The 14,285-nt window shown below is 40.9% G+C and overlaps 1 protein-coding gene across 1 annotated transcript in view; it reads right to left on the reverse strand.

Moving 5' to 3' along the window:
* Positions 1-14,029, reverse strand: part of sntg2 (syntrophin, gamma 2) — a 38,515-nt gene extending 24,486 nt beyond the window's left edge. The window contains exon 1 of the mRNA XM_010901694.4: positions 13,478-14,029. Within this exon, the coding sequence (XP_010899996.1) occupies positions 13,478-13,546 (69 nt within the window). The 5' untranslated portion in view covers positions 13,547-14,029. The remainder of the gene's footprint in view (positions 1-13,477) is intronic.
* Positions 14,030-14,285: the final 256 nt, after the last annotated feature.

Genomic DNA, 14,285 nt, shown 5'->3' on the forward strand with positions numbered 1-14,285 from the left:
TCGACATAACCATCTGTTTTCTGCATTCAGCATTCTCTCCATTCCCGGGGCTTTCGATCTTCCAAACAACCAGTCTTTCTGGTGGCCTAGTTCTCGCAAAAACAACAGAAGCCTCATTGCCTCTTTAAAAAAAATACTAGCAAAATGCTTTTTGATTTTTTTAAGACACTAATGTTTTGTGCTATTGCTTCTGTTCAGATTATATCCCCCATACATCTTTTCTATGCCTTTCTGTTCCTTACGTCTCTTGTTTTCACCATAATGGGCTGGGAAAACAATAGATGGACGATAATAAATGAACAGTTTTCAACATTCACATTTGAATCTGAGAATTCTAGAATGCTGCATTGTTTTTACTATACCTCCAGTCAGGTATAACTGCCTTTGATTTAAAAGTAATTCCGGTAAAACTTCACAATATGTTTGAAGGGCTTTGGTTTAAAAGTAATATGTTTGAATTCGAGCAATGCTTGTCTAACAACCATTTTTGCTTGAGCACAAAGCACCATCTTTTCCTTTATGGAGACATCACAAGAACTTCTTAAGAAGGCCAACATGTTCGGCTTAGAGGAGCTCTTTGAAAAACTGGACAAAGAGGCAAACAAAACAACATCACAAAGCACCCTGTCAATTAATTCCACAAGAGGATCAATGTACAGAACCATGCATTAAACTGTAAATCACGCCAACATCTCAAGACTGGGCCCGGTGTTTGATCACACAAAAAATTAAACCAGCAACATGGCAGTGGGAAAAGGGAGTTTGTTTTCAGAGACATTATATAATGCCGAGATGGCCTTGTCTAACCACTGAAGTCATTGTCCCATTGGCAGACGGTATGCTTACTGCTGTATTCCCATGTGGGCAGATGTAGTGCTGAGTAAACCCTCTACTGCCTAAAGAAACGAAACAAAAAACACACGTTCTTTTTGCTGTTTTGACTTTTTATTACCAATCTGCAGCTACACCTACCTATATGGAAATAAACTAAAATGACCTCATACCCCTGGACAGACTCTGTAGTAATCGCTGTAAAAGGCATTATTGTTTTTGTATTATGTCACTGTTGTGTGAATCACTGTATTTCTAAATACAGTACTGGTCCAAACTTTTGACTGGCAATGTGTATTCCTTGTGTTACTAATTCATATCTTTAAATTGCTATATTTACGTGAACATGTTTACTTGGAATTTCCTGGAAAGGGACAATGTTTTGCTGCTAGTCTCACACTGATTGTTAACTAGGCATGTGACACATAACATTAGATTTGATTTCTTCACTGATGTCATGTTCCCGTCTTGTCAGATCACTCCATCACCTACTTACATGTCTCTATCACTACCTGCTGAGAGGGTGATGGAATTAGCTGGGAAAGATCACACACATACTCAAAAAAAGCTGATTGTTGAAATTTCCACAGAATAAAACATTTTTTAAAGGCCGTGACACTAACAAAAAATACACCAGAAAAAGTGTTCCATTATTTAGATTTTGAAACTTTTGTTGAACCTTGCTTTCAACCACGTTACTTGGCACGAAGCAACTCTTGTACAGGTGTTGGTTTTGCATTTGAATTATTCACTGTTACAAAAATAGACCTGAGATTAAAATCTATGTTAATGTCGGTAATGTTTTCAAAAACCACAATGAGCTTTGAGTTATTAGAGTAAGAGTAACCTCTCCTCACCTCTGAGGTAGGCCAGATCCCCTTCCCTTATAACAGAAGTAGAGGGGATGTAATCTCTAGACAGCAGTAATGTTTGATCTGTGCCTCTTTTTAAGTTTTAGAGAAGGGTCCAATTATTTTTCAAAGACAGTTTGGAATTTAGGTCATGCATTTTCCCTTACATTTACGACGGAAATAACTATTATTTAAAGACTTGTAGAAACTCAGGGGGTACCCTGCTGGACAATACGAGGAACACAACACAAGCGCGGATGCTACACCTTCATCATATCCAGCTCGCTATGGCAGGAAAATAAATTAGAAAGTACAGAATTTTTATGTGAATTGGGTTTTTGCAGAGGTTGATGAATTTTTCATAAGCATTGTAGAGTGTAAATAACTAACTAGAAAGTCTTAAAACCTTAAAAGTTTGCATTTCCTGCAGCACATTTTTCTGCCTGGCGTTCTCTACCTGGCAGTTGCAAATGAATTTACATTCTATTTAGCTAATGGGGTTTTTCTCTCTACATTTATGCTTGGATGTGTACTGAACTCATCCCTAAGTGACTATCAGTTGAGCCCCTCAGCACTGCTACCATCCAGGGAATGCTTTGGAAGTACTATGCTATTGGTACATATTGGTAGATATTGATACCATTTAACACTGCTGTCAACTGTCCAATCACATCACTGTCACTGCTAAATAAGATACGATAAATAATGCCGGAAACAAACACGCAGCTACCAGTCACAAACACACAGAAACGACTCATTCCCATAAAGAAATCAGTCACACCCACACAGAAACCAGCCACACCCACAAGGAAACAAGACACTCCCACATAGAAACCAGCCACACCCACATAGAAACCAGCCACACCCACACAGAAACAAGACAACCCACACAGAAACCAGTCACAAACACACAGAAACGACTCATTCCCATAAAGAAATCAGTCATACCCACACAGAAATTAGCCACTCCAATACAGAAACTGCCCATGCCCACACAGAAACCTGCCATGCCCACATAGAAACCAGGGGAAAGTGGTGAAATGCCTAGGACCAGGTATTTGACTCAATTATTTGACCTACCTGGAACTTTTTTTGCCTTTTACTAATTTAGCGGTTATCGGCCCTTGGACATCAGCCCTTGGACATCAGCCCTTGGACATCAGCCCTTGGACATCAGCCCTTGGATAATCCCTTTCATGTAGTTGATCAAAATGCCCCGCTGGTGCGAAGATCTAAAAACTGCTCCCAGCCACCGCTAACAGGAAGGCATCCTCTGTTATCAAAAGAAATATGCAGCAGTGTGATACAGTCATTTTTCAGTGGTTCTAGGAACAACCAAGCAAAGTAAAGTACTTTCCTATTTGAGTCTTTGGATAAAAATCTGTGACACAAATCAAACTACACCTGTAAATTAAATAAAGACCAGCAATGTGCCACATACAAATTAATTTTATGTTATTATTTGGACAACCTGTTTTATTTAAAGGGTAAAATCAGCATATAAAATTGGTTATCGGTCAAATTAATTCCAAAATATCAGGATCGGTCATCGGTCTAACACTACAAATGACCCACCGTTTTCTTGGCCCAGGACCAAGCACTGCTTTCAATTTTGGTGGAATTTCCTGGATAAGGCTTATAATTAATTGGTAATGTCTGCCAAACCCCCATAATTGTGTAAAACACTAGGCTGCGGTCCAATACCCTATGACAACAATGCACTTATGAGGACACTGGTCTGGGATACACAATATGGAATTTCTTCTGACAAACAATCTCACACCAGTGTTAAAAATACCTACAGTGTAACATCAATCTTCATATTTAATATGAAATATTTTACATTAAGACATTTGCGTAAGCCATCTTAAATTCTCCAGCATTATAAAGCAACCTCTTAAATTCTAGTAACCCCTTCATTTTACAGACGGTTTCCCTCCCCATCTGAGACCCTCTTTAAGTCCTTAGTACCAAACGTATAGCTGAAACAGGAATGTTAAGAGCCAACATTAGCATAAATCACTAGTGTAGCCCTGGATCGGGGTAAAGCACCAGTGGAAATGCGGCATAAGTTACTGCATGGCAGTACAGCTGTGTGATTGCAGGCAGGAGCTGTGTAAATTGGCTGAGCACCGTCAGTACTCAGTGGTTGGGACGTTGGACTGGCCTGCCTTGTCTCGTCACATCCCAGCAACACCTTGTCTCGTCACATCCCAGCAACGCCTTGTCTCGTCACATCCCAGCAACGCCTTGTCTCGTCCCATCCCAGCAACCCCTTATCGCATCTCATCCCAGCAATGCCTTATCACGTCTCATCCCAGCAATGCCTTATCGCGTCTCATCCCAGCAACGCCTTGTCACATCCCAATAACGCCTTGTCCCGTCACATCCCAGCAAAGCCTTGTCTTGTCACATCCAAGCAACGCCTTGTCTCCTCACATCCAAGCAACGCCTTATTGCGTCACATCCCAGCAACGCCTTGTCTCCTCACATCCCAGCAACGCCTTGTCTCCTCACATCCCAGCAACGCCTTGTCTCCTCACATCCCAGCAAAGCCTTGTCTTGTCACATCCCAGCAACGCCTTGTCTCCTCACATCCCAGCAACGCCTTGTTTCGTCACATCCCAGCAACGCCTTGTCTCGTCACATCCCAGCAACGCCTTGCCTCGTCACATCCCAGCAACGCCTTGTCTCGTCACATCCCAGCAACGCCTTGCCTCGTCACATCCCAGCAACGCCTTCACTCGTCGTGGAGCATGCATGCCCAACTGTGTCTGTTAGCGAGAGAAGGCTCTGTCCTCCAAGCACACATGCACCGGTGAATACTTCCTGGTTAAGCAGGGAGTGTGTTGAGAAGCAGCAACAGCTCGGCAAACAAACATCAAAATAAAAACGCATGCAGAATGACTGTGGCATTCACATTTACGGAGAGAGACCCTTAAAACAGATTTGAGAGCACAGTGCGAAGCAGTAATCAACAAGAGTAAAATAGACCCAGTGCAAGGACAATAATTACACCACTTTAGAGACCAAGGGTGTATCCAAAAGGACACCCTATATTCTGTAATATTGTACTGCCTACCCTAGAGGCCCGGTCAAAAGTAGGGCACTACTAGAGTGCCATTTTGGACGCAACCTGCTTCACATGTTGCAATGGGTAGAAATGCTCAGTTCCAAAAGGACGTGGATAAATTACAAGTACTGGATTTTCTTGGCAGGTGTCACAATCAGTGCTTTTGTCAGGCTTGGTCTTTCATCTGTTTCCCTTTATGATCTTTCCTGCCTGGAATCAAAATGTACAGGCAGAGGATCAGAAACCAGCACTCATGGCAGCTTTCCTCTATTTTGCCGTCATTTAAATCTGCCCTTGAGGGATAATGTGAGCAAAGTGATGCTCAGTTGAGGACCAGGCATACTTTGGTCCTGCAGTTGTGCAGGAATACCTGACTTGTAAGGAATTTCAGGCTGTAAAATGACACATATTTTTGAGATATCTGGCCGTGACTATCGATTGACTGACTACTTCATCGCCTGGCAGCTCACAGGCACATGGTATGCATATAATTTATATACTTACTTTTCATTGATACAATCTATGCACAATGAAACATAGTAAATATAATATGAATGTTACACTTCATTATGACAGTATGACTGCAAAGTAAATAGATCTCATGCAAATCAGCAGAACCTGGTATGCAACTCACAAATATCCGATTTTAAAAGAGACAAGGCAGATTAAAAAATCTTCTTTTGAAATGCATGGGAAACATCATTAAAATTCATGAAGTCCTCGCTTTAAGTCAAAATGAAAATCACAACAAAAGATTGCGGAGCATTAATAATTGCAGGGGAGGAGTTGCATTTGTTTTTATTGGCTAAGTAAATAGCCAGCTAATCTTATAGGAATCATGAGAGAATTATTATCTTGTTGAGATTGCATTGTGTTCATACAGTATGATAGGGAGACAGGTTAAAAGCCACCAAGGTAGCTCTAGATGTGACATTTTCAAAGCAGATCCGCCAGGAGTACTCACTTGGTTTAATATTAAGCCTGATTGATTTCCTGGCCACAACTCCATCGACTTTCACACTCCACCAGGGTATAATTATATTTTTGTTGCCCATGCTCAGAGGTACCTCCATGATGGACGGACGGGGGGGGGTTGTGGGCGGTTGCATGATTTTTATTTCTTTTCTTCTGTAACTCAAAGTTTTCATTACAGAACATAGCTGAAAACATCCAGTCCTGAAGGAAGATTTGAACACGGTTTGACAGTTCTAGAGATACTTCATGGCCACCCACAGAGTACACTGGTTTAGTCGAAGATCCTCTCCTGGGGAACCACAGACATTTCAGAATTTTGACACGGTCCAAGACAAACTCAACCGAACCAAGTAGTCAAGGTCTTGATAAGTACTTGATAAGTGCTAGTTCACAGTGGCAGTCCTTTCATAAAAAATATGGTTGCCAGATTGGTGTACATAATTACATAGCTTGTTCAGATGTCGTCCACATTTATTGGAGGTGGGCCTTACAGCACATGTGGCATCCTTATCTAATCAAATTAAAAATACCTGAGGAGCATTGGGCTTGGCCTTAGATGACAGCGATAACTTCATTTTGACCACCCATGGAGAGTCACCACTCACCACTCTTTTCTGAAACCAGAACACTTTTGTTTAAAGTAAATTATTACATGTACTGTTGAAAAACACCACAGGTTCCAGCATTCATAGCAAACATAGACACCACCTCCCTAACAAAATAGCAAATAGAGAAAAGAGAGAAAAACTGGTAGGAGAATTAAATAAACATAACTTATAAAACAACAGTTATTTTTGAAACACTAACCTTGATCATGCCCGTGTGGTGTTCTGTGCCAAGGTGTGCATATTACAAGCAAACACGCTAAAAGGCGTATGCGTTTCCCTGGTGGAGATGTACTGTACCCCAATGCAACCCCATGTCAAGATCTCACAGGTACCAAAGAGGGGACATTATGGACACATTTATCCCGCTTATACCAGGCCAACAAACAATAACACAGACACATTTACCAGTAGAAACAACCTTTCCAAATGATAATTTCCTACTGATAAGCCAATTCATGCCGTTTCACCGTTTCCCTTGCCGATTGAGGATCGCAGTTGCACTGTGAAAGCTGACCTTGTTGTTCATACGAACGTTGGGATGAAAGTGTCAGAGGTTACGAAGCAGAACATAGCATCAGCGTGTAAACTAGCTAGAAAGATGTGTCGGCATCGAGTAATTGTCTCTGGCCCCCTCCCAGCTAGGGGTGGTGACGAGCTCTACAGCAGACTTGCGCAACTCAATCGCTGGCTGAAAACGGAGTTCTGCCCTGTCGCCGGAGGTAGAGTTTGTAGATAACTGGCTCTCTTTTTGGGACTCTCCCAGAAATAGGGCCAGGCCTGATCAGCTGAGGAGCGACGGACCCCATCCTAGCTGGAGTGGTGCTCTTCTTTTGTCTAGGAACATTGACAGGAGTCTCACTCCTATAACCTCACCATGAGATAGGGTTCAGGTCAGGCCGCAGGCTGTTAGCCAGCCTGCTAGCATAATGGAGTATGTAATTGCACAGCCAGAGTAGTTAGTACAGCTTTACCTATTGCCACTGTGACTCATTCCAGGCTGAGAAAAGTAAGGTAGTGCTAACAAAAACAACCTTATTAAGATAAAGCCTTCCTCCACCTCGGTCACAAATAAAAAATAAAAATGACTGTATCACCTCGCATCTCAAAATGGGACTCCCAAATGTTAGATCCCTTGCTCCAAAGGCAGTTGCAGTAAATTAATGTACAAGATAACTAGATGTTATTGGTATATGTGAAATGTGGATAAAGCCTAATTAATTCATTGCCTTAAATGAGGCCTCTCCTCCTGGCTATACTAGTGATCATGTCCCTCGTCCATCCTGAAAAGGAGGGAGTGTTGCTAATATTTATGACAGTAAATATTAATTTACTCTCAAACACATCACTGATTTTCAATCTTTTGAAGTTTTACTCATGAAAGTTAACCAGGCCGATAAATCATTTTACATAGCTACTATTTATAGGCCCCTCGGGCCATACACAATGTTCCTCAATGAGTTTCCAGAGTTCTTGTCTAACCTTGTAGTCATGGCAGATAGTATTCCAATTTTTGGCGATTTCAATATTCATATGGACAAGTCCAATGATCCCCTTCAAAAAGCCTTTGAAGCCATATTTGGGTTTTATCCAACATGTCTCAGGTCCAACACATTGCCACAATCACACCTTAGATTTAGTCCTGTCACAAGAAATAGATATTTTAGATCTAATAATTTAGATTAATAATTTGATTATCGGATGACTGTCTTATTACATTTACCGTTAAAACAAGAAATCCATGAGTTTCAAAAGCCGTACTATAAATTCTCGGACTACAAATAAATTCCTTGATATTCTTACAAGTTCGCTCATTAACGACAGAGTAAATAAATCTGTAAACGATCAAATCGAGGATCTAAACTCAACACTGCGAAATACATTAGATACAGTTGCACCACTAAAAACAAAAGAAATACGCAACAAGAAACTTGCTCCCTGGTACACAGACAATACTAGAGCACTTTAGCAAACCTCCAGAAAATTGGAGCGAAAGTGAGTATTCAGACTAGCCTGGATAGACAGTACACTACAACACCGAAAATCACTCACGTCTGCTGGATCAGCTTATTTTTCCATCCTGATTGAGGTGAACAAAAACAATCCAAAATGTCTCTTCGATACAGTTGCAAAGTTAACAAAAAAGGAAAGCTCAACAAGTGAAGTGGGTCTTCACTTTAGTTGTAATGAATACATGAACTCCTTTGATGAAAAGATCATCACCATTAGAAAATAAATAACTGACTCCTCCTTAAATCGTTATGGTCCTCAAAATCTCAGTTGTCCTGAGAATGTCCTGAACCTCCCTGACCAGGTGTCAATGGGGACACTTGAATATTTTTATACCGTATTGCTCGACACATTCACTAAATTTGTAATGAGTTCTAAATCCACAAACAGTCAGCTAGACCCGATTCCAACAAAATTATTCAAGGAGCTATTTCTTGTGCTAGGTCAACCAATGTTGAACATAATAAATTACTCCCTTTCCTCTGGATGTGTACCAAACTCATTAAAATAGCGGACATTAAGCCTCTTCGAATCTGGATCCTGACATATTAAACATTTATAGGCCAATATCGAACCTCCCGTTCCTCTGACAAGTCAAAGGTATGCTTTGGTGTTCCTCAAGGCTCGGTTCTGGGCCCATTATTGTTCTCACTATATATGCTGCCTCTGGACGATGTCATCCGAAATCACAATGTAAATGTTCACTGTTATGCTGATGACACACAGTTATATATTTCAATGAAGCATGGAGAAGCCCCAAAATTAGCTACTTTGGGAGCATGCGTTTCAGATATTAGGAAGTGGATGACAGAGAACTTCTTGCTCTTAAACTCAAGAAAAACAGAAATGCTTGTTTTAGGACCCAAGAAACAAAGAGCGTTGTTAGCAGATCTCACTGTGAACCTCGACGGCTGCATGGTCATATCCCAAAAAACTGTAAGAAACCTTGGCGTTACCCTTGACCTCTCCTTTGATTAAAATATAAAATATGTCTCAAGAGTTGCTTATTTTCATCTTCGAAACATTGCAAAAATCTGAAAGTTTCTATCAAAGACTGATGCAGAAAAACTAATCCATGCTTTCGTTACTTCTAGAATAGATTACTGCAATGCTCTTCTTTCCAGTTACCCCGATAAATCAATAAATAAACTTAAATTAGTGCTGCACATGGCTGCTAGAATCCTAAATTGAACCTAAATTGAACACACTCCTGTACTAGCGTCCTTACACTGGCTGCCTGTTAGGGCTCCTACTTACCTTGCTGAAATGATCCAGCCATACATACCTACACGTAACCTACAATTGCAAGATGCAGGCCTTTTAATTGTATCTAGAATTTCTAAACAAACAGCCCGAGGCAGGGCCTTTTCTCATAGAGATCCACTACTGTGGAATGATCTGCCAATTAAGGTTAGAAATGCAAACTCAGTGCAAACTTTCAACTGTCTACTAAAAACTCATCTCTACAGCACGGTTTATAATTAGATGTAGCCTGGCCCGGGGGTGTGAAAGTGACCAGAAGGCTTGATATTGTCCACCCTTGCTGTCTTGTCAGGAGGGCTCTCGTCGCCTCTGGGATGCCCTCCCTGCAATGCCTTTCAGGGGAAGAGTCACTGGCTTGTTGTTGTCTCTCTGTTGCAAACTTGTGCAATTGGGCTGTACTCTGCTGGCAATACACGGCCCTCATTCAGGGTGGTTGTGGTTGGTGGGTGTCCCTTTGGTTGATGCCTGGCAATGTGGGTGGATTGATTTCCTGCCTGTTGGGCCCTGTCTGGGGCCTCCCCCGGGTAGAACAGGTTTCCTCAAATGTTTTAATGATAGTACTGAAGCCAATATGGAAAAAGATTACTGTTAGCATTTTGCAGTTAAAGATAGTTAGACACAGATAGTTACTGTAGCTTTTAAACCTACCTGTCACATCTTGGAAGGGCAGGCCTGCCATGCCAGTGAAATCCATTTGGATTACCCTCTCCCTCATTTGGATCACGGACAACTGTTTTTTGTTACTGCCCTCACCTGTGTTCCTCATCACTGTCTGCCTATCTAAGTTCCTCCTTCCCTAATGTATCTTGTTGGACATGCTTTGGATTCTGTTCCTATTTGTAACACCATTCTGTTTTGTACCTTAGTTATTTTTATTAAACGTCCTTCGTTCTCCCTGGGCCTGTCCTCTCTCAACTGCAATGAGACACTACCCAAAAGATGTAGTGAGTTAATTCCCACAGCCATTATTTAACAATAAACAAAGCACAAATCAATATAATTAATTTATTTTTCAAATTGGCACCAATAACACTGTTGCAATATATATATAACACAAATGCAATATGTGAATGCATTCTTCTAGCTGTATTTGTACATGTTTCAGGATATCGGCTGAAGAATGTAGCTAGCTGATCCAGATATTTTAAGCTTCCATTTTCTCTCAAATCATATTTGTGAGCCTACTCCAGTTCAAACATGCATGGTTCAATATCACCATGTAAGATCACTTTCAAAAATTAATCCTCCATGCCATGATGCACGCCATTGTGTTGCATAATGTGAAGTTATTTAGCTAGCTAGAAATTGCTAGTCTACAGGATGTTCTCAGAAACTGGGGAGTTGATAGGGAGGGGAAAGGGGCAGTCCTTTCCCCCATACAGGAAGTACTTTTACACAGAGGAAAAATGTTGGCATCTTGTACATTTATCTAGATATCAGCTGATAGGAAGGACCATCGCTGAAAGACACTTGATGGCTTTATCAATCAAGGACAACTCCAACTACAGAACAATTGACTATTAGCATGCTCAAAACTAAGAGGCTATGCAAAATGAAGGAAAACAGGACTCAATTTATTTTTCAGATCTTGCTCCTCCTTTAGTACATGTTCTAACCTAATAGTGTGTTGTTTTATCACGCAAATCCCATTCCAATGTTCCTTCTGGCCAATTAGGTGTGAAATCTCAATGACCTAGAAATCACTCACACAAGATACAAACCAGCTAAGGCCCCCAGGGTGAAATGCCCCGTAAAGTCTTAGGAACTTCCCTCAACAGAACAAAGTACTTTTTCTTAGACCTTTTCACGTCTCGGTTTAATATTTTATCAACTTGTCAATGTAATACTTACTGCATTGTAAGAAATTATTTAGAAATGTAAAAGAAATTGAACGCTCACTTGTCCAGGGTCAGGCACAATGTTCCTTCACTGGTCCCAAGACTTGGTTCATTCAGTTATGCACAGTCAAACTCACTACATGCTTTTTCTCTCTACTACAAGTTAGGCCCTGATTAGAGAAGGTTTGCGATTTAAAAAAGGGTCCCGTATACCCAACGTGTTCGGGAAACCACTGCAGAATGTGAAGAAACCATAATTGCTGTATATGATGTGGGACATGGATTCATCTAAAAATAGAGCATAAACCTTCCTCTATAAAGACAAAGGGGCAGACAAGGGCATACAGTAAGATGCTCGCACTGCAAAGCTAAAGAACATCTCAAGGATTTTGCAGAGACAAAAATACTCTCTGTAATCACCTCAAAAATCAGACCCATCCATGGAAATATATGAACTGTTGATCCCAGTGAATGAAGGTAATGGTGGCATTTAACACCTTTTAAAAATTATTGAGATTCATAAAGGAAGAGAAAACAAATACTGACTGACAGGTTTGCTCATAAGTTAATAACAACGTGATCTAAGAATTTACTGCCAAAATCTGTAAAAAATAAATAAAATAAAGACTAAGCCTCTGTGAGTTTGCACAGGAATTAGCTCTGTCGTACATCGTGATGGCGCTGCCTGACAAGAAATGCTAACGAGTTCAGCCTTTTTCTTCATACTTTATGTCAGAAGTTGCCCAGCTACATTTAATTACTTCCTATCTCCCTTTTACATCAAAGACTCAACTTTTGTCACAGCAGGTATATTTCTGACATTGGGGAGTAATTTCACCCTTTTCAAACAGGAAATGGGAATTCACTTTAAAAAACTGAAGAATAAGAGGTGTAGACTACAGATGATGTAGACTGACTTAAGTCCAATTCAAATGTTTGTTACCGTAATTGGACTTTTCACCAATCAGGCCAATTATTTATGGTTTTTTTGGGGGGGAGGGGGGGGGGGGGTTTGAATTGAGCTGCCTGTGCAAACACATCAAGGGTGTTGATGTCCACAGTATAGTGTTAACAACCAAACTCTGTCGGCCATGCATACACCACCAGCAGACCAGGCTGTGTACACACAGGCAGCTCAATTCCAATGTCTTACAAAGATGTGCACTGAAGAGAGTCAACTGATTTCTCAAAGACCAATTTAGTGGAATAGGATCAGAATTGGACTGCAGTATAAACACAGCCTAATAACTTTTTTCTGGAAAATACAATAATGTCTCGTTAGTATAAGTCGGCTGTTTCAGGGCAATGAGTACACGGTACACTCTGTACATTGCCAACTAACGTTGCCTGTCTGAAAAACACAGCTCCTTCCCCGCAGCCTTTTCTAGTGCCATCCTAAAATAGGTTTAAGGCCAATGTCAAACCTTCACAGATGGAGATTATAGACTAGAGGTGCACCTCGACGCATATGTGAAAACTGACAACGTACATTCGTCATAACTTCCCACCCTTTACGACATGTGATAATAAAAAATAATGTTAAAATGAATATGTATGCTGAATATATAAATAAATATTCTGTAGTGGTTTGGGATTTTTTTTTAAATCAAGCGCATAGAGGTACTGTAATAATCTTCTAAATTACAACTTCAAATTCGACGTTTCGTTAACCAATAACAATTAAGGAAAACATCTGGCCACTCATTGATAAGCAGAAGCCCGTGAACAATAGTATTCAGGTACCAATATGGCAACGCTATAAATGCAGGAACACAGAATAGACTAAGTCAAGGTAAAACAAAAATAATTTAAAAAAAACTTTATAGGAGTGCTAGACGAGAAAATGCTGGGAACGTGTTTGCATCCCATTTCTCAAGCCTGCTCCGTGCTATCTACACAAGCCTAATGTTGTGATAATTCCCGAAACTAACCTTTCCTATCCAGAACAGGAATGTATCTGATTAAAAAAACTAAACATCATGTATTTTTAGTAGCCTACGTTAAAGAAAGGTTTAGAGTACTTATACTTGCCCAAGTTGGAACCAAGAGGCTGGCTGGTCGCTCTATCAGTTCACGTTGCTTTTTCCCGGCCACGTTCATTTCCCATACAGCCGCTGGCTCCGTCCACAGACCTCGAAGAGACTGCCAGAAGTCATTTATCCAACAACAGTCATTAATGCTGCTCAATCTCGTTCACGAAAGAGGCAGACAGAGCATATACAGCCCACTGCGCAACGGAGTAGACTTCAAAGGTATGCAGAGTAGCCTGCGTGCTTTCAACACATAACTGTCTCTATTCGCAATGAGACATTTTTCGACGGTGCTTCTGGAAAGGATAGTCACGCTTTAACTGCTGACTATCTGAACAATTAACGCACAGCTCAAAGTGTCAGATAGAAGAATCCATAATTGAGGAGAAAACTGCTGCCGGTGCTACATTCCGGACGGCATTCTACGCCGCTGTGATCGGTGAGGCGCAGGACACCGCCTGCATGATGTCTCGGCTCCACCTGGTGCTTAGCGCGCCTCTTCCTGCCTCCTACTTTTAACCGTTGGCGCTGAGTCGAATACGGATTAACCGTTTGCTCATCCTCTGTTGTCACATGCCACAGCAGGACGTAAAGCCACCTCTTCGCTCACAAAATTTTTAAAATTCCATGATTGACGATAATATTCAGGCGATCCACCAAAGTGACGGAGGATATTATTAAGCAGGGATTTAATCAGATTGGATTTCAAGCTTTGCTGCTTCCTTAATGTCTATTCCCTAACATAAACTCGATTTAGTTAGGCTATAGTTTACAATCAATGTAGGACTACTGACTAAATCAGTCATATG

The sequence above is a fragment of the Esox lucius genome, chromosome 15, assembly GCF_011004845.1.
Source record: "Esox lucius isolate fEsoLuc1 chromosome 15, fEsoLuc1.pri, whole genome shotgun sequence".
NCBI lineage: Eukaryota > Metazoa > Chordata > Actinopteri > Esociformes > Esocidae > Esox > Esox lucius.